The sequence below is a fragment of the Melospiza melodia genome, chromosome 9 (genome assembly GCF_035770615.1).
Source record: "Melospiza melodia melodia isolate bMelMel2 chromosome 9, bMelMel2.pri, whole genome shotgun sequence".
Lineage (NCBI taxonomy): Eukaryota > Metazoa > Chordata > Aves > Passeriformes > Passerellidae > Melospiza > Melospiza melodia.
In genome coordinates this window covers 12,033,549-12,061,054 of record NC_086202.1, presented here as the reverse complement: position 1 = coordinate 12,061,054, position 27,506 = coordinate 12,033,549, and the positions used below count along the sequence as shown (strand labels likewise).

Below are 27,506 nucleotides of genomic sequence, written 5' to 3'. Positions count from 1 at the left end.
ACTGTTTCAAATAACTTAATTCATATTTTAATCTAAAACATAAGATGTGCATTGATAAAGAGAATTTTATCTGATCTCTCTTGGGTTTTTTAATCTTTAGGCAACTTTTTGACTGGTTTTGAACTGCTGCAATCTTGTTCATTTCTGAGTAGGTCAGAGATAAAATTCTGAGGAATTCAAAATTACTCAAAAAAAGTTTAAATAACTTCTTAATAACTTGCTGCCCTTGGTCAGACTGATGAAGGACAGAATAATCAAAAAATTAAAAACAAATCTGAAATCTGCACATAAAATACAGCTAAGAATTAGGACAGTGAACACATTTCCTTTTAAATGCTCTGCTACCAACCATCTCTCCAAGGGATAAAATGGCCTGCAATAAAAATACCTCTGAAAGTTCAAAGGCTCCTCCTTGGTCAGTGTGTGCCTTACAGTATCATCCCACTGCCTCCCAAGGTGGGCAGAATAAATGTTGAAAGCACTTTCCATGCACTGTACCCTGCTGAAATGCAGCACCTTGGACAAAATCACACATGGCCAAATCCTAATTTCGCTGGTGCTGGTCCTGATTGACACAGGCAGAACATGAATGGCTGGATCCCTGTGCTGGATCCAGCCACCGGTGCTGGCTGTGTGAGGATGAGCCCATCACCTCTGCTCCAGCACACGATCTCTGAACAAAGCCCTGCTTCTCCTCCAGCCCGGAGCAAAACAAAAGGCGAAAAGCTGGAATATACACAGGTGAGAGGAAAAAAACCAAACAAACCAACCCTGTTCTCATCACCGTGGACAAAATTCTGCTGTTGCAAACCTGCCGAAGCCCTTTTTGGCAGCTGCGTCTCACCCAAAAGACAGCACTGGAAAGGGGAGGGGAAAAATCCAAACCCAACACCTCAGACCGAAACCAAGCAGCAGACACAAGCACCTGGGATGCAGTTCATCGGCAGATCTCCTTCCCCACTGCAGCAGGAGCGGAGGTCCCAGCCGGCATTGGCGAGAGGCTGTTCCCCATGCTCCCACAGGTGCCAGGGGGAGGCTCCCGGCGGCACCCCCAGGTATCTGGGCGGCGCTGCCACGGCCGCCCGCGCCCTCTGCGTGCCAACCTCTCCCTGCCCGCAGCCTCCTGACTCACACACGGCCCTGCCCTCGCTCCTCCGACTCACCTGTGCTGCAGGAACAGCCTCCAGCAAACCCGGCTGCCAGACACCGGGGCTCCTCTGGGGAGCCTGGCCCAGAGGTGAGGCAGCCAGGCAAGGCCTCCAGGCAGGTGTCAGCTCGGCCCACTCCCACCCTCTGCTCCCGGCAGGAGCAGAAAACAGGGCTGAACTCGCACCACCAGCAGGGAGGGATCTCTGCCGCCCTGAATTGCTGCCTGTCCATGAAACACCCAGCAGGCACACGGTGTGTGCTCCCACTACCCACAAAGGAAAATGTCCCACAGACCCCTCTGAGATGGTGCCATGGTGTTTCTCTTCTCAGGGGTAAAGCAGGTCAGCAGGGCACAGCGAGGTGACAGCAGCTGGGTGACATCTCATCCCCCATGCTGGCATCCCTCCAGTGCCCTGGGACACGGCCACCAAGCTACACTGGCAGCATACACCCCAAAATGGACAATTTCCTCTCTCCTCGCCCTAGTCAAGGGGGGAGGAAAACCTGAGTGGGGAAAAAAAGGAAGAGAGAAGGTGCCTCTCTGGTAGAAGCTCCAAGCACTGGAGGCAGGGACTGGAGCCTTGTTTCTCCAGCTGCTTGGCCAAACTGGTAGGGCAGCCTGCAGTGATCATCCTGCTCCCCTGGGAAAGGACTCAGCTTCCCAAGAGTTAGGAGAACCAGGCACACAAAGCAGTCTCCTCAAACAGGATGTCTCCCTCTCCAGGCAGCATGGAAGTTGCAGAGCAGACTCTCATTGAGGATTTTCTCCTTCTGGCACATCCTATGCAAAAACCCCCTGATTCTTCAGTGGGGGTCAAAAGTGGTTTGAATCCAGCAGGGATCAAGCTGGAATCTGTGTGGGAAGTGCAAGGGGTTCCCATCATCAATGGCCAGCCCTCCATGCCATGGCAAGCCCAAGCCTGTCTCCAAGGCAGGGATCTGCAGCCAGCAGGGCACAATGATTTCATGCCATGCAGAGTGTTTTCCCCAGGGCTGCACTTTGGAAGATGCAGTGGAGCAAGAAGAGCTGACATCTCTCCAGCTTTGTCTCCAGATGGCTTTCCCACTTAGTGCCAAGAGAAATGAAAAACAATGCAAGCCCTGGAGTCTTGGGTCAACCACTGCAAAACTGTAAATCCCAGAGTTGCATCGCCCTGTCTCTGCCATTTCATTTGCCACTGTGGTCTCCAGAAGCTCAGCAGATGAGTCTTCTTCCAGCTGAAATTCCTTCATTAATTACCAAGATCCCTGGAAAAGGGAGCCCAAATCCACATCCCTTTTTCTCTGCTGACACAGATGTAAAAGTACCTGACAGGGAGGGAGAAAAACTACTCATCCACACTCCAAAGATCATTCTTCAGATATGCAGCAGGAGAGATGATGGAGAAATCAGCCCATGCAAATGGGCTCAACCAACAGCATCACTGATACATGCAAACAGCACTTGCCATCCATGCCTTCTTAGAGCAACAAACTATTTTTGCTCTAGAGAGGGATTTTGCAGCAAATCTTATTCTGACTCTTCCACAGTCTCCCTCCAAAGGAAAAAATTCCTACCACCAGCTACAAAAATGCTCTCTGGCCAATCCACAGCGTTTCTAATGCAGTTTTCTTTTGCACAACTCCTCCCAATGCAGGATTTTCCAACATTAAAATGGAAAATCAGAGAGAAGAATGGAAAAACTCATGGGAAGAAGATAAAATGAGGAAAGGAGAAAAAAATATAACTTTTGCACTCAAAGTATGTTTAAAAAAATCACAAAAAAACCTGAAGACAAGGAAGTCACTCTTGAAAAGTAAAACAAAACTACAAAATTGTCCACAGGACATTTTCTGCAGGACTACCTGGCACTGTTTATAATTTCCTTGCACCTCCTCATGGTACTGGAAGTCCTATTTGTGTAAAGGAGAAGTGAGGGTAAATACATTTGAAGAAAGAAATTGATGAAAATAAGATGAAGGCTGGGGGAAAGAAGACCTGCACTTTCCTGCTGCTGAACCCAGTCTCTCCTTTGGGGGCAAGGCTCTGAACACCATTACATTTTACTTGGTTTTACAGGTAAAAGGTCTCCAGCACAGTCAAGCTCTAATTATTATTTCATGAGAGCACCAACAAACAGGAGTTCCAGGATGGAATATGCCAACTTCCTAAGCCAGAGCTGAAGGGGGGATTTGTCCTACCCTGCAAGTGGCACAGCAAACCCTGGGCACTCAGAACACATGCAGAGCCACTCCAGCCTGGCTGGATCAGGCCCACAATAAGCAAGCATAACATCTTCATAAAGCAGGATTTAAGTACAAACATCTGCCTTGCCATTTTTTAATTACGGGAGTTTATAGCTAGATATTCGTTTCCGTAATGCAGGGCTCCAGCTGCAGAAATGCCATGCGTATTCTAATTTTGGCAGCCAGTTTATTTAACAGAGTTTGACATTGTTTGACATTTAGCTGAGTCACCTTGTTCCTGGGTAAAGCAACAAGGGCTGTTCAGCAGTTCAACAAGAAAGAGGTAGAGATTCAATATCAAAAGTAGAACATATATCACAGAAATTTTAAATTAAATACAGCTGAGGTCTATGCTGTTCTGGCAGCTTCTCTCTTTGGGACACTAAGTCAACCCAAATGTTTTCCAGATATAACTCTTCCTCTCAAGGGCATGTGGCACTACCATCTCCCTCATGTTCCTGGAGGGTGGGAAGGGTAGGAAGTGTTGTAATGGGCATATGGGGTTTATCTCACCCTCTGCAAATATCACCCACACATATATCAGGACATCCAAACACTATGATCTGCACAAAGGCTGAGGAGCAGCCACCTGCAGTCAGCCAACATTTTTCTAGGAGAAAATAAAACAGGCCAGTGACAGTCAACACAGGAGGAACAAATGCTACCTGCAGACAGGATTTTCCTACAGCACCTCATGTGAAGCCATCTGCACTCCTGTACAGTGCTTTAAGGACCTCAGAATGCTTTCCAGTAAGAAAAGCAGGCCAGCAGTATCCATTCTTATCACAAAGAGGTTTCATAAGGTGATTTGGCTATGAGTTTGTTGGTGGTACAGCTACAAAGAGAGCCCACTCTTAGACTTTTTTCTCCTCACCACCTTCCTCTGGCTACAGAGCCTGGATGCAGCACAGAACACCGCAGAGAGCAAACCCCGAGCCTGGAACTGCCTTCCACAAGGGAGGAGGAGGAGGCTGCCAAGACACTGCCAGGCAGCCTTGCTGCCCTGCTGTGGCTCTGATGCTGGTGTTGTGTATTTGTGCTGCTGGGTATTAATTCCCTACTCCCCAATAACCTTGGAGATGTGCTCACCACACATCTGGAGCAGCTGCTTTGCCTGCAAAGAGCGTTAGGGACTGCAGCATGCTCCTGGTGAGGACAAAGCCATCCCAGCTTCTCTTCACAGCTCCCATCCCAGCTTCTCTTCACAGACCTTAAGAGAAGAGCTGGGATCTCCTTTTTATAGAGAGAGACAGAAGAGACCTTTTAACAAGCTGAAAATACTTCGCTTATCCTGGCAGGCAGTGCAGTGAGCCAAGCTTAGAGCCAGCAGCCAGAATGATGCAGGCAGACAATAGGGAGCTGGCCAAGCCTGCACTGCCAAGAGCACGCTGTGGTCTGGCTCATCTCCCCCATGCCATCCCTGCAGCTGCTGCTGGAAGAAGCTATGTAGAAGTGTGTGCTGTTACCCTCAGGACAGCACATCCATCATGTTCACACACTCTACAGAAGGTGTCAGAAGTTCAGTGGCTCAGCATTGCAGAAATCCCTATTTGCATTTAACCTTCCTTCAGTTTCCTTTCTCTTGCAGGGGCAACTCCAGTTATTCATTCCTTATTGTACAGTAACAGTGTCTGCAGAGCTACAGCACCCAGAAATGACAAAGACTGACTCTGGTCCCCAGTGGTCTCCCAAATGGTGGCTGGAGCTCAGGCTGCCTGGCTGCACCCCAAAGACACAGCCCCTCAGAAGCCCTCAAATCCCTTTGTGCAACAGGGCATGAGCCAACCTGAGTCTGAACAGCTGAGGAAAGGTCCCCTGAGAGCCCTAAACACCATGCCAGCTATTTTAGGAGGTGCAGGTCTGGTATCACAGGGCTGTGTGTATGAGCTCCCAGGGAAAAGGCATTTATAAGAATGGTCACAAAAAGTACCAGAGACAGTAGCCAGGGAACTGCAGTCTCCAGCTGCTCTCAGCCATCTTATTTAGGGCTTTCCCCACAGCATTACCTGGTAGAAAAGGAATGATTCTTTGCTTGGGATCCTTCTGGCCTCCTTCAATAGGGAACTTGTCCAGAAGCTGCATCTGCAAAGAAAGCACAACAAATAAAACATCTTAGGGGGAAACATGGACCATTTGCACAGGGATCAAGGGACCTCTTGGTTTGTGTGTGGTTTGAGACAGAAGCAACTGCAGGAATTACTTTGTCTTGTTGGAGGGGAGCCTGTACTTAAAAAGGTATGATACAGTTCACTCCAAGAAAGGGAGGGCAAGTTCCTGGCAGCACAAAGGAGCTGGGATAGGGCCCAGGCAGACAGCTGAGCCTGGCCTTGCTGTCATTCTAAAATTAGGCTCCCACTTTTTGCTACACACGTGCCTTGTCTCTAATACACAGCCTGGCTAAGTGCTGGTGCAGCAACAGGTTTTACCTGTCCATGTGACAGACCACTCTCCTGGCTGAAAATGCTGTTCAAGCAACCAGATTAAAGCATATCTAATAAAACACCTGCTCTGCTTTTATGGCAGTGCCAGAAAGACCCACTGCCCTGGTCCAGTAAGAAAGAACTCCTGTTCTCCCAGGGAGACAGAGATGGGGTTTTGGGGAGTATCTTCCACTTCAGTCCCTTCATAGAGGGCAGCAGGCAAGGAGGCCTCAGAGAGGAAAGCATCCCACAGAACACCAGCCCCATGAATGGCCTGAAAGCACAGCTCAAGGTGGGTGTGCTCCCAGCCCAGTAGCCTTTAGCACATGGTTTCCTAGCCTAGGAAAGCCACATGCTGCTCTGACATTCTTAAAGGAGCTCTATGATGTATCCTTGGATGATGAGACCTGATGGACCAGTGCCACTGAGGCTGAAGACCAGCTGAAAGGCCTCAGGCAGAAAGATGCACCTGCTCTAGTGACACCTTCATGGACTTGCCCAAGAAAGACCAACTCTAGCCCTGAAAAATATATAATATTTCACCCTCTGTAACCTTTTGCTCTCATTCAGCAGTGGTGCTACCAAGACAGAGACCCAAATCTTCACATTCTGTTTCATTTCTCCCTGTGCTTCCTATGCATGATGTCTCTGTGCTGCCCAATGTCCCCTCCCTACTCAGAAACCCTGGCTCCCTCGGGTAGGGGGAACTCCAGAGCTCCTGCCAGCCCCAGGGCTCCTTTCCAACACACCAGGAGAGACATCTTTCAACTCACAGTCCACATCTCCTGTGATCTCTGAGGAAGGCAAGGAAGGAAAAGCAAGCAGTAGTGTTACTTGCCCTTGCAGAACCCCTATCTCCTCACCTCAACAGGATCTACAACTCAACACAAATAGGAAAAGTGGCAGCAAGAGCTGGGGGAAGGGAGGGGACACTCGTCAATCAGCATTTAATCTCATCAGTGCTACGTGCCCAACGGGGAGGCTGTGCAAGTTAAAAGGGTTTTGCTAGCTCGACAGATTTCCTTTTAAAAATATTTTTTTGCCAACTTGGGGAAAAACAGTCAAATTTTTTTATTATTATTTTTTACTGGTTTTGTTTTAAGCACGCAGAATCCTTCTCGTCTTCCACCGCACACAACATCTCCAGCGTGTTCAGCATATGGCACAGCAAACCAAAGATCAAGAGGAAACTCGGCAGTAGAAGCAACATCTGTGCAGAAGAAGGACTTAAAAGATCCCACATGTTTCCCCATCAGGGAGTCAGCCTGGTAAATAAATAGACCATGGCTTTGCGGATTGTTAGCTAACTCGCTTTTCTGCCTACAGAGACAGATTTTTTATTGAAAATGGGAAATTTTGTTTTCTTGTAGGTAGAGCTCTGGGTGTCTGAGGTCAGGCATGGGCAAGAGCTTCTTTCAAAGAAGAGGGGGAAAAAAAAAAGTGGGGGAGGGAATCCCCACCTAGCTGACTTCAAGTTTCACTGCTGCTACACTTTTAGCCAGGAAGGCAATTCTCACTTGACTATGTGGTGACTGATTGAAGCTGGAACTGATACAGTCAAATTCCCAGGGTTATTCTTGGAGTTAGATTAGCTTGGCTAATACAAGCCTTTTTAACCACATCAAGAGAGCCACAACATGTATAACTTAGTGCTATTTATCTAAAGGGTGGATATCAGCAAAATAGATACAATAAACTGAAGCTGGAAGAGTTTGGCTAAACTTTCCTAGACTACACTTTCCACCCCAGCTCTTGCCTCCACTGGGAGGATCTGGGAGAGCTGGGGGAGGCAGGGGCACTCCAGAAGCCACAGAACCTTCAGGATGTTAAAGTCAAATAAAGTGCAGTAGGAGCAGGGAGCCTTCCTCAGCACTTTCCTGCACCCAGTTCTGCCATTCAAAGCCAGAGCAAGTTAGAGCTAAAGTCATAAAAATGCAGGATTCTGTATCCTCCCACCCACAGAGAGGGATGCAAAGTGAAAGATGAGGAGGAGATGTATACAGGAGGAAAAAAGTACCAGTGGACTTGAATTAAACATCCCAAATCTTCCAAAGATGGTGGAGTATCTCAAGCCAATGCCTAACATCCCCCCTCAGCCCAGCTATGGTAAGAGGAGACAAAGGGAGTAGCTGGGAATTAAAAAGTTAAGGGCTGAACTACCAAAACTCCTCTTGGTAGGCACAGCCCTTCCCTCACATGATTAACAGACAAAGACCAATAAACAGATTTTCAGTTCTCCTAATTAAATGTCTGCAGAGCATCTGAAATTCAAAAACTCTTTTGTCTGTGACAAATGTTTTTCCATTAAAGGAAGTTATTCTTGTTATAACTGCAAATACACATATGATTGATGGAAAAAACCCTGTACTTAATGCCCCAGGTTATTCTGCTCAGACATGGGCAGTCTCCACAAGTTGTTGCTCACATCTTTGATGTGTGACAGTTAACTTAGGGACAAAGTTTGCTAAATCAGAAAGCAATTCTGCCGCCTGGAGTGAAGTCATCCCAGTATGAAAGCAAAGAAGGGAAGATGCAGAGTCACAAAGAATTGAATTAGAGATGAAGTTGGCTTTGAACAGACAGGAAAACACAGCTGGGCAGTGCATTTTGGCAAAACTGGAGGAGCTCAGTTCATCTGCTTGCAATGAGGAGGAGCCTCCAACTGCATGAGTGGTGCAGTGAGCAGAAAGGAACACATAACCATGTCCCTGTACCACAGGGTGGAGGATCCCTTTGCAAACAGGGAGGGCATATGGAAACCAGGAAGTGAGCTTTCCATCCACTCAGGCAGCAGGTCTGGAGTCAGGCTGAACAAACACATCCCATTCCCACTTGTGGCACAACAGATGCATGAATAGCTCACCACCAAAACTGCCTCTCCAGACTGCTCTTTCCTGCTGAAGTCCTGCACAGTCCTGCCTTCTGTCCCAAGCACGTTCCTTCTTGCTTCTGACTAAAACTCCTTTAGAAGACCTGCTACAAAACTTTGTGGTCCAGATTATGACTTTCTTGCAGCAGTCACCAAATGATCATCAATTAATCTCATTAAAAGTCAAGGGAATTACTCATGTGAGTTGCTGCTTATTAGAAAGAGCAAACTCAAGAGCACTGGCCTGCCCCACTCCTTTCTATTTGGACATAAGCATGAAATCACTTGACTTGCAAGAATAAATAGGAAGATTTCAAAGTATCAACTCAACCACTTCCCCAGGCATCTTCCTTCTCATGTCTTCTGCTTCAGGCCATCTTTAGTTAAAATGTAAACATATAGTGAAGAAAGAGCCTCTCCTGCACTCAAGAACCATTTGGGTTTTCCATATAACAGCATCTTTGGTCATTCCACATGAGCTTGGCTGTGAAAATAAGATTGCACTCCTGTCTGCCTTGCAAAGGTAATACCTGGTTTAAAATCTTAATAAAGAAAAACAAGCACCCTTTGAGATGCTACCTGTAGCAGCTTCCTGATAATTTACCTACTACATTTTGCCTATCTTGGTTAAATTTTCATGAAACAACATTTCCTTCTGCTGCACGCATAAGGACTTACAGCACCCAAGACTAAGAGGCAGCTTCTCTTTGGAGGGAGAGGCTTGTACTCTGCTACAAGCCAACCAGTGCAGGGGACACTAACATATAACCTGTTCAATGGCTTGGCCCTGTGGCATTTGCCAGTGGGAACTTTGTTCCTGGATTGGTTTTGAGGTTTCAGAAGTTGGAGTCCAAATCCAACTCCCTAAAATGAATCCACTGAGACAGCTACCTGACCTCCACCTATGCCTTATACCCATCTATAGACTGTAGATGGGTTCCTGATGGGCTGTTGGTTCCTCCTCTTCCTTCCTTGCAGCAGTTTTAATTCCTCTGGTTAGAAGAATTAAGTTCTCCTCTTAAAATGAGCAAATGAGGACACTCACATAGCCTCTTAGTGTGGAAATCTTTCTGGTTTGTTTTCAAGTGGATGCAGGTTTGCCCAGATAAAAATCAAAGCTCTGCAGGAGGTCAGCACTGCAGTCAAGGGGACATTTATTTATAAGACAAAGATCCTGAGGGTGACTTTCATGCAAGCCCCTTACTTTGGCAAGCAAAACGACATTCACTGCTGCAAAATTATAAAGGACTCTGACCTTCTACAGGGAGAGATGAGGCCTCTCTCCCTTTCCAGAGCATCATTTACTTGTGTCCCAGACAAAGAGCAGTTGAAAATCAAACCATGACCCAGAGCAGCAGAGTTTTTGCAAGGTACCCCTAGAAATCCCAGCTTGCAACCTTACTCTTGGCCACTCAGGTGGTCCCAAGACTGCATTTCTTCCTACACTGAATGCCAAGAGGCACATCAGCTTCCCTTTTTCCAAGTGCTATCAGAAAATGCATTTTTCATTAAAAGTGAGGTAAGCTGACAATAACTTTAATTTAGACACCAATGGACTTGAAAGGTAAAGAATTAGAGGACAGTCGGGCATCAGGCACATCCCTTCCCACAAGGCTGATCTGATCTCAGAGTTCCAAGGAGGAAAGAAGGGCTACAGCCAGCTGGGAGACAAGGAAGAGGAGAGGAGGTATCTCTGCATGTGTGGGGCTGTGTGCACACTTCTGAGAGAGTCTGCCAAAGAAACTGGAAGAAAAGCAACGATTCTGAAAGGGGTCTGAAACTAGTGATGATGGAACTCACACCTCAGCAAGAGGGGTTAAGGGCATCTGTAAATCAGAAAAGACTGAAAGTCTCTAATGCAGATAACACAAGTTTAGATGAGGAGGAAAGGTAAGATACCAGAATAGGAGCTATTAATTAAACCCCTGAGGAGCTGCAGTAATTTCCTTTCATTTTGAAGCTGGAAACCAGCTGTGCTGCTTGCTGAGGGGATTGATGGTTTCAGCATCATCAGCTATATTTTGAATTATAAACCATGTGATCTGCAAGAAAGGGAATGGCCAGGATGGGTTTGAATTCTGTCATCTGCCAGTGTTTTCTGGTGGGTAAATCTCTCTGTTTCTGTCTCTGTTTTTGCACCTGCAAAATGTGAGACAGATCTCAGGTAGGGGGCGTGAGATGTAATCAAGAGCCATCAAAGGCTCTGAGCCTTAAGCTGCAGAGCAGGAGACAGAGACTGAATTCAGAGGAACTACACTACCCTAAACCCAGCAGGATGAAAGCAAATGGAAGAAATATTATTGGTGGTTTTCAGATATAATTATCCTCTCATTTGCAAGCTTGTCCATCCATAGCATCCTCCAAATCCAGGTTAACCAGGGAATCCAAAGGGGTCTTCCACTTAGGAAAGAAGGTTGGCCCCAGTTTCCAGAGAATGGATCTCGTGCTGCTTGGTAACATATCAACATTTAAATGTCAGCAGGTGAACACAAGCAAGAGAGTGGGGAACACAAGAGACTATCTCCACAGATTCACCTTCTACATACTGGCCTAGAGAAGATAATTTCTTCAGTTGTTTGGTTTTAGAATAGGTGTTCTGCTAAGATGAGTCAGTGGAGCACCCATGATGTAAAGGAAGGACCTCACTTACTCCAGCTCAGGACCACACCAGCTGAGATCAATGACAGAAGGAGACACATGGCAGGGAATGAAACCTCTGCTGCTGGGGCAGATCCTCCACAGCAAACAGCTGTTAGACAACTTTCTCTCGATTACTCTGAGCTTCTTTTTATTCCTCCTCTGCTTCACTGTCTCACAGGGACAACAAACCAGTTCACTGTCACAGACACAAGACAGCAGGAGGCCTGCTTAACTCCCACCCCTTCAAAATTGGCCAGAGCAGAGCTGTTCCTGAGCACAAGAACAACTAGGAAAAGTTTGCAAAAGATCTTTGGGTGAGGACATGGAACAGACTGAGCCTAGGGGAGCTCATCTGTTAGCCACTCACACATAGAACTGACAACTTACACAGCAGAAGGAGATGGAACTCCATCTCTTCCTAAAGCAGTAATGGGCTCCACAATGCAGCAGGAATAACTTTATCAGGCAGCCAGTGACACTGGCTGCCTTGTGGTGTTACATGATGCCACAGCATGCTATAATTCAATGCCTGAGAAGCAGCAGCAACTGCTTTCCTTTTATTTTTAAAGAAAAAAAAAAGTTACAGCAAAAAGTCATCCGGATAACCAGCTGACATGCCTGACAATTACAGCATTATAGGATATGTTCTGAATTAAATATAGTGCAATCCGTGAGAAAGTCAAACAAAAGCAGGAAAATGCATATAAAATAAAGAGAACAGACATTTACAGCATGGTGTAATACTCAAAGGGAAAATGCCTTTCTCAGGTCTGAAAATTTCCACAAGAAATCTTGGAAATCTTACAAATCTCTCAGTATCCAAATAAAACAGCCAGGGGAGGAGAAGGCAGGGAGCAGAGACTGGGGGTCTCTCCCCAACATGATCCATCAAAAGAGGGAGTGCTGTTTCCCAGCTGAGACATTTGGTACTTTTCATAAAGAAATGCAGCTTTCTCTAAAGGCTCCACAGAACTAGCCTGGCTTTGTGGCTAACACAGCCTGGCAAAACATTCTGAGGTGCTGGTTGGGGATGGCAGAGGCGCTTGGTGCATCTCTGAAGAGCTTCTCAGAAAGCCCACACTGTCCTTTCACAGAGCAGCTATTGAAGTCTCCTGCCAGAAGCATTTTCTTTCCCCAGTGCTAAATTAAACTGGCCTCATCCAACTTAACCACACTGGAAGATGCTTGGACAAAGGCTACTTCATACTTTTCCATCTATCCACGGTGATTACACGTCCCCTGTTACTCTGGTATCTACAGAGGATTTGTCCCAACAGCATCCCTGGGAAGTAAGGCCATACCACAATGCCTGGTTTAGAGAGATGAATGCTGCAGTTATGTGGCACCACAGGATCATGCAGAACTGTGAGAGCCATGCTGATGCCCTGCCCCATCAGGTCAATTAGCTTCTGGGGAAGGCTCATAATTTTGTGATGGGATGTAAGAAATTTGTTTGATTTTTTTTCCAGAGCCCAGGTGCTCAGGCTGCACACCCTAGGCATCTTCTAAAGCATCACTGCAGGTCACAGTAAAAATCCTGTCTGGAAGAAAAGCTAACTTCAAGAGAAGAGCATCTTTCCTTACATCCTTCAATTTTTTATCCTTACAAAACCCACAGGCTTTAAGGGTTCTTTCAGATTGCACATAAGAACCCTTGAACAGCATGTCCCAGTGAGAGACACTGCAGCAATAGTGCCCTTGGACACTCAGCTCTGGCCTTCAGACAGCACAACTGCATCTGACAGCACTGTCAGAGCAGAGGTTCCAGTTTTAAACACAGTGGCAAGTCTAAGAGCTTCACTGAAAGGGAGCAAAGCACCAAGGTCACTTCCATTAATCACTGCTTCCTACATCACTTGGGTGTTTAAAAAGTATTTACTCTCTATCTTTTTTTAAATTTCAACCCTTTCAAGCCAATGACTGAAATACATGGTAGCCCCACTACGACTTTAGGGTTTGTCAGTTCACTAACTTTACCAAGCCACTCTAAAGACCTCAAAATGCAAAAACTGAGAGTGCCTGCCCTAAATTTGTGCAAGCTCAACTCAGCTTAGCCCAGCACAAAGGCTGGACAGATTGGTAGGAGGCTGCAAGGGTTTGAAAAACCTTTGGGTCTTTAAACAAAACCCCAGGCAGCAGCACCAAGCACTGCATTGCAGCTGCAAGCAGGGTGCTTGAGGAGTATCCCAAAAGCAGCACAAGGGCCATGAGCAGAGTGCTGGTATCAACTGCATCCTTACTGTTAGGACACACACCAAATATTGTCAGCATGATTCACAGGCTGTTTTGGTTTTACCACTGCTTTGTTCAGTGCTGTCAGATCGTCCAGGGAACCAAACTCCTGCTCTGCTCTGCAACATGACAGATTTAGGATGGCACCTTGTGGGAATGGGGGCTGGCCTCTCATTATTGGGTCCCCTTGCTTGCCAGGGTGACTCCTGGGTTCAAGCAGTCCCTAAAAGGGATGTCAGGAGCTGGAGAATCACACTGGTCATGCAATGCCCTCTTCTATTCTCCCTTACTCCTCTCTCAAAAAGAGAGAACAGTGGATTTTGTGGGTGTTTTATGTGGTGACTACCCAGACAGCCAGATCCCATCTTTGCAAACTGATTCTGTTTGAACTGGTGCAAAGCCCGGCACAGAAACTCTCTGAAACCAAATTTACACATCGGATGTCATGGAACTTGCACCCACAGAATCCATCCTTAGAGAGTCTTCTAAGTTGCTCACACAGTGCTGACCATAGTTTTAACTAAACCCTGATAAAAACACACCCTCATTTAAATTGGTTCACTTTTATGAGTCCACAAGAGTGCTTCCCTGCTCCCACTGCTAAGAGAGAAATGAGACTTTAGCTCCAAATGCATGAAACTTAATCCCTCTGTTTCCATAATCTACATCTCCTCTACAGCCTGTTAGCTTTGCTTGATATATTGTCCCCTGGAAACCATGAGTAACTTCAATATTGAAAACAGAAACAATAGCTCTGAACACAATGGCACATTTCACTTCACAAACTCCATCTGAAATGGTATCTACTCATCTCTGTAGGACACTTCTCATAGCTCTGGGGAGAGCATCTGCCCGAGGAGAGCGGCCGCCCAGCACAGCACAATGGGGAATCCGTGCCAAGCACAACACAACCACAGGTTTTAACTCCACGCTGGGAGGAGACTCCTTTGTCTTCTTTTCTTCCTCCATCCCCACCTCCAAGCCCCAAGATGTTTTGCCTGAGTATCTGGTTGCAAACACACGTGCATCTCGTCTTTGGGGGGATTTAGAAAGGAGTTCAGACAACGAATCCCACCACCTGAGCAGGCAGAGGTGATATGTAAGAGATACCTTGCTGCAGCCTCCAGGGAGGTAACCAGCAGCCAGCAGGACAGGTTTCCAAGAGCTCAGAGGCAGCTGCCAGCTTTACACCCCATGCCAGCATGGGCCCTTCAGCCCAGCCACTGCCCAGCCTGGGTGCTGTGCTGGCATCTCCCCAGGATGCTCATGTGGCACACAGGGACAGCAGAGGTTGTCAGTGCATGGGAAGGGCAGATTCCAAAAGCACTGGCTGTCCAGTTGGGCGTGCAACGCAGAGAGGAAAGGATTTACACACTAGAATACAATGTGAGAACAAACCCAGGTTTGCAACAATCTGTCTTTACTGGTGCCTACTGTAATGGCATCTCAGAGATTGGCTTCTCTCTGTAGATTTATTTCTGGACAGGGGCACAAAGTTCATTGTATCAAAAATCGGTTTTAATCAGCCCTTCCATCACTAGCCCAACCACACAGCACAGGCACCTGAGCTGCACAGTCAGATCCACACCAGCTCCTTCTGATCCCTGCCCCAACATGCAGGATGGACAACTCTCTCTCTTTAAAAGCAAAAGGGGCATTTGGGTAACATCTGAGTTCATAAAGTCCATGCCCAGAAGGAGAATCCCAGGGGACTCGGAACCAGAGCAGTCCCAAAGGACTCAGCACCCTACAAAGTGAGGCTAGGACTGAAATCTTATTTTTATAAAGTACAAGTCTGCCTGAGGAGTTTCATTAATTGAATGGAGAACAAAAGCAAACCCTGGGAAAGGAGAGAGGCCTGGCTGGTGGCCATGGCTGCTGCTCAGAGCTGGGTGGGCACTCCAAGTGTTTACAGGGCTCCGTGTTACGCTCTGCATGCTCCAGCCCTGCCCTGGGATTTCCACTCAGATAAAAATCATCCATCCCTGGACTCATTCCTTGTGGGCCAGATGCTGTTCTGTCTATCATACCAACTAATCACATGTAATGCTTGGCAGAGTTTGAAAAGCATCGATGGAGGTCTTTGACAGCAGTAGGGGTTATTTTGGTCTTTTTTTATCTCAGTAGCTTTTAAGTGGCACAGGCACATTGTCAAGAAATACTGTCAGGGCTGTGACTTTTCCAAACTTGCTGATGAGACAACAGCTACAAGTTGTGAGGGAGAAAGAGCACATGGAGGCAGACGCTTGCATCCAGGAGGAGACAGACTCCTTCCAGCTCTGTCCTTCCACAGGAGGTTTCCTGCCTGCATTCCTGCCTGGTGGCATTTGCAAGTCCTGATGGTGAGAGCACGGTCAGCAGCACCAGGTGCACCCAGCACATTGTTAGCCACCACAGGCAGCACAGTGCTGCCTTGAAAGCCAGAGCTGCTGTGCCTGTCCCTGTCAGGGCAGCAGCAGAGCTTTAAGCCAAGGGTGGCCACAGGGGCTGGGCAGCAGCACCCATGGGTGCAGAGGCAGCTGGGTACATGTCCAGCTGCTCAGTGAGCATTTATGCCTGCTCTCCTCTGGCAGATGCTCTTCCAGGAACACGAGGAGCAGTGCAGCACCAGAACAGTTTGTACTTAACTAGGCATGTTTTCAGTCATAAAACAAAAACACAAGTGTTCTCCAGCCTGCTGGCCACACATGCACACCATGGTGGCCAGCTGAGGGGAACACATTGCATCTGCACTGATGTGAGATGTGCTTGGGTGATGCAAGGAAAGGGTGCTGGGGAAGCAAGCCACAAGAAATTGTAGCCACAACTCATCACATCCAGCAGCTCCTTCCCAAGTATTTCTGAGGGGAAGAAGGTGACCTACAAACTACTTTGATGGGCAGGCTGATGACCATCCAGAACATCCAGCAGGGATCATGGAGATTTCTATGCCTTTCCACATCTTGTGACCAGCTTTAGAAGCTGGATGGGGCAGACAGGCAGGGCAAACAAGCACAGCAGTCATTTGTGCCCTGCTGGGCACTGTGCAGGCATCCTGGACTATTTCTCATCCTCCCTGTGGATTTGCACTTGTGTATTCTCTCCTCCTCTCCATCACACAAAGCCACAATAAAGGAACATCAGAAAGATGTCCAGACTGCGGAAACATCCTCAAAAGTGTGTTGAAAAGTCCAAGCCTAGCTAACAAGCTGCAGGTACCACAACGCTCTCTTCTGCCCTAGCCCCTGGCTCAGATAGAAAATTAACATTTCACAGACTCCTCCTGAAATTGCATTTAAGATATTTTGTCACAGAAAATATCCAGGAAGACACTAACTTGGATCAAAGAGATTCAAGCCATACCCAGGCCTGTAATTCCCCTGTGAGCAGCAGTCAGGCTGTCTGATGGCACTGCCCTATGAGTCCTGGCTGCTGGTTTTGAAAGCCCTTCATGATCCTTGTGTCCTCCATGGGGTTATCCATCTTTAGCACCTCAGCATTTTGGCTGCAAGGAATCAGGTCTAGAGAACTGCCATCTGCAGAAACCAGCACTAGGAATTCAATTAAACAAATAAAAGAAAAAGATACCAAGAAAGAAGTGAAGTGAGGAGGAGGTGGGAAGAGGAATGGCACATCAACTGCTTTCTACCAGGCACAAGCAGCTTCAAAAATTGAGTTCCACATATGCACCCTGCTGAGAGTAAGAGAAATATCAGAGCACAGAATGGCCCATTTTCCATCAGAGAGCAAGACACAAGGTTCATCAAAGCACAGCTACTGCCAGCCTCCCTTTGTCATCAAACAGGGGCAGAAAAGGTGTGGGAGGGCATCAGCTACACTGCCATGGCCAGCACAGAGAATGCTCTTTGCCAGCAACCCAGATGCAAACTTATCTTGCTTAATTAGGGCTTCCTTTGGCTCAAGTAACTGACCAAATAAATTACACTTCCAGACACAAATAAGTATTTTGCTGAGCCAGGTTCAGACAATTGTTTCTAGCCCTTCATCTGTGACTGGTGCATGTCTCTGCATGAGGTCTGGTGCCAGAGAACATCGTGCTGGCCAAGAACGAAGGAAAACCTGAGAGTGGCTGAGGATCAACAGAAACAAAACTCAGAAGAAATTTTTTCCACCCTAACAGGTGCAGAGATGTGATTAAATGTGCCTCAAAACTCAGGCTTTCAGCACAGCCTGAGCCTCACACTGCAGATTCAAAACGGGCAAGGAGGCTTTGAAATCCCAGCCCTGCTTTGAGCCCTGCAGATCAGTATCAGCCTGGAGAAGGATTTGAAGCCAGAGGAAGATGCTCATGTTTCGAAACGGGAGGCAAAGGGGCTGCTCTCCATTACAAGAGAAACTGCAAGAGCAGCTTGGGCAGGCGATCCCCTTGCCTGAATGCGGGACTGAACAGCATTAAGCACTGCAAGTACAATAGGGACTTGAAAGCAAAAACAGATTTTCCTTCCTAACCATTCTGTGACATGCAGCAAGGTAAACTGCCAGACAGCTTCACTTGCCTTTCCGTTAAAACTGAGCAAAAGAATAGGATCCAAACACCAATGCTGCTAACAGATGGGCTGACACTGTAATAGAATCTCATCCACTTAAAAGCATCTCTCAAATGTCAGAGGTAGAAAAAGAACTCCAGACTTCATATCCTGACTCTGAATGAGTCCCTCGAGGTATTGCTTCCATATTTGATCCATGCAGAAAGAACCTATTTCTATCATCAGACAGAACATAGAGAAAGAAGGAAAAACTGAGATGAGGAAGAGATACTGCTGGGGAATTATGGGGCTGATTCTGAGTATAATGCTGACTTGCATAAGTCTGACAGTTCTGGGACATGTGCAGGTGTCCTGTGCGCCTACAAGCAGATAAAAAAAAAATCAATATATAACTACTCCAAAAAGCAAGAGAAAGAGCCAATTTCTGCAAAATCAATGATTTCTAGCATGCAGAGGCCACTTTTCCATGGTTTGGAACTCAAGTAAAGGTGAGGTTTTTTCATGATGCCACTGAATTTTCAGGCACAACTGAATTCCCTTCCCAGGAAAACCTCTCTTACACCTGCCTCCCCAGCTGGGAAGTCTCCAGGAGCCATTATGGCTCCCCACTGATAGCAGTGAGCATACAATGATTATGTAGTTAAGTAGTACCTACAAACTGGCTTATTCTTTACTGAGAGGGTGGTGAAACACTGGAGCTGACTACCTAGAGGAGTGGCTGATGCCCTAAGCCTCCCAGGAGTTAAGAGGCACTTAGACAATGCCCTTAACTTGCTTTAATTTTTGGTCAGCCCAGAAGTGCCCAGGCAGCTGGACTACATGGTAATTTTATGTCCCTTACAACTGGAATATTCTCTTCTAATAAGGAAGGCCCATAGCATGGACATACAGCAAGAGTTTCTCTCTGTCAAGATTATGACAATTGCAGAAGACAAGAATTTTCTGTGAACTTTACTGTCCTTGGAGCAGAGCCCAATACCCAGGACTGAATTTAAAACTCCACATAAGAACAAAATGATCAGAGTTCTTGACATGACCACAGACACCACTGCATGTGGATACCTGACAGCCACATGTTAACTTACCCTCTCAAATCCATGGGAGATGTCTGTCTTCCCAGCTGTCCCCATCTCCCTTCCTTACACTGGTAAAATACTGCTGGCAATGTAACACCATGATTTCAACAGAGAGCCGCCAAATTCAACTGATCACAGTGAACAAAGGTGTTATATATTTCAATTTATCTTGCAGCTTCTTTTGCCTTTTCTAGTCCTTAACACCAGACAGATGTACCGCTACTCAGAGCTGCTATGTCCTACTGAAATACAAATAAATGAGCAGGCTATTATGAGGGAAGGAAAGAGTTAGTTTTGCATTTTGCATATTGACTTATCTGAGAGCCTGGTGTATTTGAAATCAATTTTTTAAAATTTATTTCAAGGGCTCTCTTTTATAGAGGGACTTTGTAATGATGTGGAAAATTCACAGCTCCCAACATCAAGCCATGGGTGGAGGGAGTCTGAAGTATGAATTAAAAATAATGTGTCTGTTTGCAGAAATTAGCAGCACCGATTTAAATCCACACTCCCCTCCCTCCTCAAATAATCACCCCATGAACAGAGGTGGTTTATGGAGCCCTCTGGAAAATGTTCCTCATGGCCTCCATTCCGGACCCAAAAATAAAATACATTACATGGCAGCAAATACTTCACCAGGGTGCTGCTCTCTCTTCCCCCAGCCCACGCCTCCCATTTGCTGCTCATTAAATGAAACAGCAGGTGCTGAGACCACAAGTGCAGCAAGGCTGGAGTGAGTGCAGTGATTAAACCCCCCTGGAATGTCTTCTTGGAGAGCTGCATCTTTCCAGGGACTGGACTCTTGGAGGGAAGATGAGCTCAGAGGCGAGGGCTGGGTCAGCCTTGGCTCTGAGCTCCATGATCAGAGGGTGCTTTCGAAGGACGACAGATCTCTAGAAACATCAGGGCTCTGAGCGAGGTGCTGCACCTCTGTTCAGCCAAACCACCTTGCCAGCATCCCTGCTCGCACATAACAGAGTGTGCTCTGCCTCTGGGCTGGAGACTTCTCCTTTCTCACCCAGCTGAGAACCATCACAACAAGGCAGAGCAGCCTCCCCCATACCCAGGCATGTCTGGGCACCTCAAATCTTCAAAGATTAGCAATGCAGTCCCTGAGGCAGGAAGCCATCCCAGCCTAGCCCTGGGTGAGGCTAGGGACTGGATGCATCACAAGCCAGAGTGCCAGAGCTGTAGGTTGTGTCTGAACACATGACACACCAGGTCATGCTAATGAGATATTCCTAGTTGCCACCCAGAGCAAATGCCTGCAAGCCCAGAGAACAATTTTGTAAGAGTAACTCACTCTTTGGGATGTGTCCTTACCCCAAGACTCCTGGCACATCCATTTACCTGCTGCCTCTGTGCTGCAATCTCATCCACAAGGTACTCTGGGGACACAGCACGGGCTGAATCCCCCCGGTTCCTTCACATGAAAAAGAATGATCCTTGCTGACACCAATGCCATCACCAAGCAGGGACCAGAAATCAAAACGAAAGGCAAATGCTATTCTGTTATTGACAGGGCAGACACAGTGCTGTTAAGAAATGGACAGGCATGGAGCAAGGGGCATTTAGGGGCAGCCAGAGCTGAGCAGCTCATCACCCCAGCTCTTCCTGCATCCTGCTCTGGGGCCTCCTCGTTTTGCCCTGCTCACCATGCACTCCATCAACATCTCCCTCCCATCCCAGCATGCCAGTCTCACCCAGGTGCCTTCCCATGGAGACAGGACAGGATAACTGTAATCACCCAAAGGCCACCAGTGCATCCTAACTCAGAGGGACCCTAAACCAGTTACCAACTGGGGTAACATGGTACAAGCTTAGAAATAAATTCCTCATCCCTTCTACAAATTCCATTTCCAACCACAAGACTCCATAGGTCCAGGACATAATCCCAAGAACTAAAAGCACTATTTATATTTCTGCTGAGCACTTAACTTCTGTTTGGTCACTCTGCTGATGTTTCACTTCTTCACCAAACCCTGTCAGAAATGGCTGGGGGCTCAGGGAGAGGAGAGGGAATGTGGTCTTTACGGTCTGGCTTAGCTCCTGTAATACAGCTAACATTTGGCTCTGTTAAAAACACTCCAAACCATAGACTTCAAAGCATTTCACAAATATTAATGAAAAAACTTTCTCCAGAAGGGCTGATTATAGCCCCCATTCTATGGGTGGATATTTCCAGATAACCTTCCTGCCACACCAGAAGTTCCCCCTCCTTCTTCCACACCACAGACTCCAAGCTCCTAATTATACAAAAAACATTTCCACATTAAGGCAATGAAATATATTCTGACCTAAGAGTGGAACAGGATTCAGCATGAGGTTTCCTAACAACAACAGGCAGGAACTGACAGCCCTAGTGCTCCTGCAGCTCACAGCACACCCCTGCTCAGCTGGATAATCCTGGGCTCTCCCACACCCAGAACCAAGCCGAAACTTCGTAGGACTTCTGTCTACCTTGGAAGCACCTTTTGTAAAATTTTCCCTTCACGCAAGGATAGCCAGGGACCACTCTCATGGAGCACATCACTTGTTCCATCCACCTTATTCCCAGAATCCAATGGCAAATGAATCTCTACCACCTCCTGAAGCACCAAATGCTGAATCCTACCCTTACGTGCAAGCAACCAGCACCCTCTAACCCCCAGCACAGTAACACACTGAGCATTGCACAAGGCAACAGAGGTTTCTGCAAAGCTGCACCAACAGTTACCAACACACCAGAAAACTACCAGACAACCTGGACTTGTCACAAGGACACAGGTGTGCAGCATGTGCCATCCCACAACGTACTTCCTTCACCAGGAAGACCCATGCCAGTTCTGTTCAAGCAGCACATCACTGTAGTGACTAGCAAAAGCCTGGACTTGGATGCCAAACATTCCCAGACGACAGAGAGGCCACAACATTCCCACTGGGCTGTCAAAAGGCAGAGTTTAGCCAGATATAAGGAAAAGTCTGTGAAATAATTTTTTGGTCCAGGTGGATAAGGTGTATTCCCTTCTAAGACAAAACTTTGATCATCAAAATCAACCTAGCCCTTTCAAATAAATTTTTCCCTATTATCATTTTACTTAGTCCTTTCCTGGTTTGCTTTTTAATTTCTTCCCATTTGGCATTTTCCCCTCTCTTTCACAGTGTTTTCATGGTTTGTCCTTCACCTCTCTCAAAACACCTGGCTGAAGGGAGCAGCTTAGCAAGTCTCACTGGTTTTCTTAACACACCCTTTAAAAAACAAATGACCCAGACACATGGCTCTGATGTTACCTCTGTTTGCAAAAGCACCACTAAATCGATTAGGATCTGCCCTTGACTGACCTGGTGAATCAGAGGCACTCCTGCATCAACACTGATGCCTCAAGAATGGCTTTAATAGAGAGCTCTACTTGTACTACAGAATTACAGAAATTATCTTAAACACACTGTGATGCTTTTCTCAGGCTCTGCTTAGTCCTTTGTGAAGTCGTTCACAGCTCCTGCCATCAAGACCTTGTCAGCAACCTGTTGAAGTGCAAACCTCCTCACTGGACTGCAACTCCTTGCTCTGCTGTCTTTGCATCTTCAGAGGGTCCCAGGTGGGATAGCTTAAAAAAACTTTAGTTATGGCCACTTTGAGGGTCGATGCTCAATGGCAGGTGTGGACTCAGCAGGCTGCCAGCCAGGTCAGTGCCAAAGGATCTGATGTGCTGTAAGAATTCAAATCCTTCCTTTCCTGCACATATCTGACAGACCAGAACTCTCCTTTTAAATTGAAAAAGCAAAAGGCGGAGAAAAAGCCCTCAGCTTGGCTGAATGCTGTTGAAACAGGGCACCCAGGAAGGAGTGTGCACAAAGCTGTGCTTCCCCAGAGCATCACTAGTCCTGCTTTTTGCGTGACTTCACCGTGTGTGTTCTCAGCTCTGTGCATTTTACTGCCCTGACCACCCCACTTCAATGCTTCCCCTGAAGGGAGGGAAGTGGAAATTGCAAAAGGCAGTTCTGCAGTGGGAATACTTGCACTTGCATGAGATGTGAAACTGCTCTGGTTGCAGAAAAGGAGAACCATGCTGTGATTCAAGGCAAACAGGAAGGAAACAGGGGGAAAACTCCTGATTTCATGCTCCATACATTGATGGTGAAAAGATCAGTCATTCAGATGCTATGGGGAAGAAGCAAATAGCACCCAGTGCTCATAAATCAGGCTGGGGTGAACCTGATCAGGAGCCTTCCCTATGGCAGGCAGGACTGTACACAGTCCACAGTGGAAGAGATGCCAGCTGATGCTTTTCTGTGTCCTGTAAGCAAAGCATGGTGTGACAGGACCAAGAGCTACTGCTCCTTCCAGACGAGGCCCTCCCACATCTGAGCCTGTCAGAGCAGAAAGCCGGCACGGGTGAGGTGACATGGAAAAGAGCCCTGACAGAGCCCTGCATAAACTTTCCATTATGGCTGGGCAATTTTCTATTTGCACTTAAATGCAATAATGTAAATAAACTCCCCGTAACCCTTCCAGGGCTATTTAGGACGTTTGCGAAAACAACTGGCTCCTCTCATCACGAGCCAAGGGATGCGAACACAACAGGCACTTCTCATCTTGGTCTCCACACACTTAATGAAAGTGAAGGATTGTATTCCCTGCACAAAAGCAGAATTGTGTTTCAGGGCTGGGGGTGTGAACTCCATGCAATTTTCCGGCAGTATAAATAATTGAAAGCTGAGTACGATTAGGGGAGAGCGACAACATAGTGCAGGGGTGGGATTGTCATGCCCGAGCTTTCGGGGCTTGGGTGCTTCAGGGAAAAAAAGGCCATGGAGAAATCCTGCCAAGGAATTTAATTTTCACACAGATGTTCCAGAAAAAAAAAAAATAAAAAGGTTGATCTTGATCTCTGGTAAGAGGAAATATGCTAATAAAGTGGCACTTGGAGAATTTGCTGCCTGTGTGAGGGCCAGAGCTGCAGCTTTGGCTGGGGCTGGTCCCACAGCCAAACCACTCTCCTGTGTTTTATTGTTCCAGCAAACAAAACCTGGAACAAGGGTAACAAACAAGAGGGCTGTTTCCAAGGCTGAGCCTAAAGTCCTGCTGTGGAGATCTATGAGGAGAGCAAAATAATGGAAATGGAGGAGGGATAACACAGGAGGTATATACTAAGCCTTTATGCACTCTGATGAAGAAAGGTTTTTAGCCCAGTTTTTATCATGATTCTGCATGATAATATGCATAATGCCTTGTATGAGATACTGCCCAAGCACAAAACCAGCACATCTGGGCCCCATATCAAATCCTTCCACCATTATTCAGGATTTTTAGCAATTTCAAGCATGGTTTTAGATTTCCATTAGCACCACTACCTTGCAGGGACTCATGCTCCTGATACATTGGATTTTTAACCTGTAAAGCAACCAAGAGCCATGAAAATAAGTCTGAGTCCTCCACAACTGATATAAGTCAATTCAGTTCATTAGGAAGAACTTATTCCTTTTCCTCTCTGTGGCTGTATCCAGAAGAGCCCTTACCACAGCACAGGTCCTCCAACATCCTCACTGTCTCCAAGCCAGCAATAAGTGGGGGATGGTAAGAGCACCTTACACAAACCAAAACTCTAGAAAGCAAGGGAATAATTCCAGAAAATAACACTTTTGGCCAATTTCACTGTTTTCAGTACCTGCTAGAGGCAGACCACATACAGTAAAAAGGACACAGCTAAGAAGTCAACAACTTTGTGATGCTCCCAATATTTCCTAAAAAACCCCAAGCAAACAAAACTCATTTGCCTAGCTATATATACAGCCCAGCCCACAGAGACAGAGTGGCATGGCTATCACCTCTGTTCTTGCCTTGCTGCCAACTACTCACACCCTGAGGAGTTGGCTACGCCACCATCTCTTTCTAAGGTCACCCATGTTCAGAGAGGTGGATTGGTGCTGAGCAGCAAGTATTTCCCTGTAGCCACCCTGCAGGAGATTCCCATGCTGATTAGGGGCAATATTCAAGTGTCAGCTTTATGCTCCAACAGAACCCAGGTGAAGAAGTACAAAAGGGAGGGTTCCCATAGGCTGGGTCTCGTCCTCAGCTGTGGGTTCTTTGCCATGGTCACTCAGTGCACCTCTATTGTAGGTTGGCAGGCACTTTGCCATTTCCTCATCATGGCCCTCATCTTCGTCTGACGTGTAAAGTCCCTTTAAAAACAAATACTGGAAGCTGAACAGATTGTTTTGCCAAGCAAACATTTAAATAATGATGGAAATTAGAATTATAAACAATTCTATGTATTCATTGAACACAAAGATACTTCCCCAAGCCAGTTGGTATCCTAAAGCATTGAGGGTTAGAAGGACACATGGTATTTAGATAGCTTTTAAATCACTGGAGACAATCATTCTCAGCTCAATAACTATGTCAGCTATTATTTTTTTCCCAGGGGCATCTCAGTTCCCCTGGGAAGGCCTGTAACAAGCTTGCTGCTGGGCTATTTTTCTGAGAGCAGCATTGAGGGGTCTCTCCTACTGGAGCCGAGTCTTGCAAGCGTGGCTGCACCAGGAGCTCCAGCAGAGCTGCCAAAACAGTGGAGGAACAGTCAGTCCTCAAAGATGGTGCAGGGCTCCTCCTGGAAATCTGGTTTTCTGCATTCCTTGCAAACCTTGCACTGCAAGTTTCCCCATGCACTGTCTGGGATAACAGCAGCAAACAACTGTGTTTACTCAGAAGAAAGGATGTGCCATTTCTCCCCAAGGAGCCAGCACTGACCTTTGGGAACAGACGTGTTGACAGACCCATGTTCAGATTTCCTCTGAATTTTCTCAGTCTTGTTTCAGTTTCAATAATGCTCTTAAGGAAGCTGTTTATAAATGAAACCCAACTGTTTTTGCAGTAACTCCATCCCCACATTTCCAAGATTATCAAGGATGTCCCCGAAGCCAAGCAATGGGTCTGAACCTGACGGGTCAGATATGGAGCCAGGCCCCTGGTCTGGAGAAGGATTTCACAGCAGCTCTCAGCATCTACAGCAGGGCCAGGATGCTGAACACCAAGGGAATGGGAACAGGGGAAATGTGATCCTTGCAACCCAGACCATGCTGGCCAAGGCCAGCATAGCCCAGAGCAGAGGGAGGCACATGCAGAGCCAGCAGGACAAACCCCAATTTCACTGTGCACTTGCACCACAGCCTGATGCAGCAACACTTGCCATGCCATTCCACCCCTGTTCCACTCAACCCCACCACCTGCTCCCCCAGCTTTCCTGCCCTTTTCCTTGGGCACCCTCAGATGCACACACACAGCCCAACAAACACTCCCTGAGCTCGTCAGAGGCTGGGAATCCTTTCAGCACAAACCTCCCACGCTGGAGAGGGGCAAGCTGCATCTCGCATGGAGCAGCAGCAGCCCTCCTCCCCTCCCTGCCCTTCCCACCGTGCCAGCAGGAGCTCTGCACAGGGTGGCACCTGCAGAGGAGACAATCACCCACTGCAGAGTGACCCTGCTGCTCTGGATGGCTGGGGAGACCAGTGGGAGACTGCTCACCCTGCTAGAGGCCTGGTGGGTTTGGGTTAGGAGTCAGCATTTGCAAACACAGGAGAACACTTGCCCCATTGCATTCTTACCTACACTCCTCACCACTGCTAAATTTAGTGCATGCTTGAACTTGTCCATTCACTGCTCCTGCAGAGCTAAAAGCACAAGCAACATGAAATATCAGAGGCCCTACAAAAACAATCATTACTGAGTTAGACTGCACTGGACCACCAAAATTAGGGCTGGAGGTCTCCACTTGGGCAATTAACCCTGACTAACTACTGGAGTGAATATACACAATTCCATCAGAATCACAGAATTCCCTCTTTGCTCTGTCCCAGAAAGCCTGCATGCCAAAGCCACCAGGTCCTGTTTCAAATCATAGTGACCCAGTGAAATCCAGGCACATGGCACAGTTACAATCAAACTGGGAATGAGAGTGGACACTACCCTATTTGGTACAGCTTGGGGTAATGGAGAAAGGGATGTTGTTACAGAATAGTGTAACAAGAGAACAATCAATAGCAGCAGCATTTACATGAACTCCAGTCTAAGAAAAGCAGAGATACAAGCTGCAATTACTAGTTTTTTTATATTACCATTTTTGTTTAATGTCATCTCCAGTGCTCCATTACTTCATTATAGCACTATAAACAATCAGGACAACCCAAGAAATAACAAATTAAGCTCTTAATGTTTTATCATCTGGATGAAAATAACTTACAGGTCTTTACTCTTCCTAATAAAATTCTTGATAGCCTTTACTTTTTTAATGCTCTAATTGGCTGCTAGTGAGTTCCTCTTTCTGCACGCCACTTTTAAGAAAACCTGCTTAGATCAGCAAACCACGTTGGGCAGATAATATTTTGCTGATACACAGAGTCAGTGCTTGAACAAAGCCTTGTTTGCCTT

At 46.8% G+C, this 27,506-nt stretch overlaps 1 protein-coding gene across 5 annotated transcripts in view; it reads right to left on the bottom strand.

The window, feature by feature from the left end:
- The window catches only part of SH3PXD2A (SH3 and PX domains 2A), a 242,460-nt gene that overhangs the window by 170,405 nt on the left and 44,549 nt on the right, over positions 1-27,506 (bottom strand). For all 5 annotated transcript variants that reach the window (XM_063163269.1, XM_063163270.1, XM_063163261.1 and 2 more), the window contains exon 3: positions 5,382-5,457. In XM_063163269.1, the coding sequence (XP_063019339.1) occupies positions 5,382-5,457 (76 nt within the window). The remainder of the gene's footprint in view (positions 1-5,381; positions 5,458-27,506) is intronic.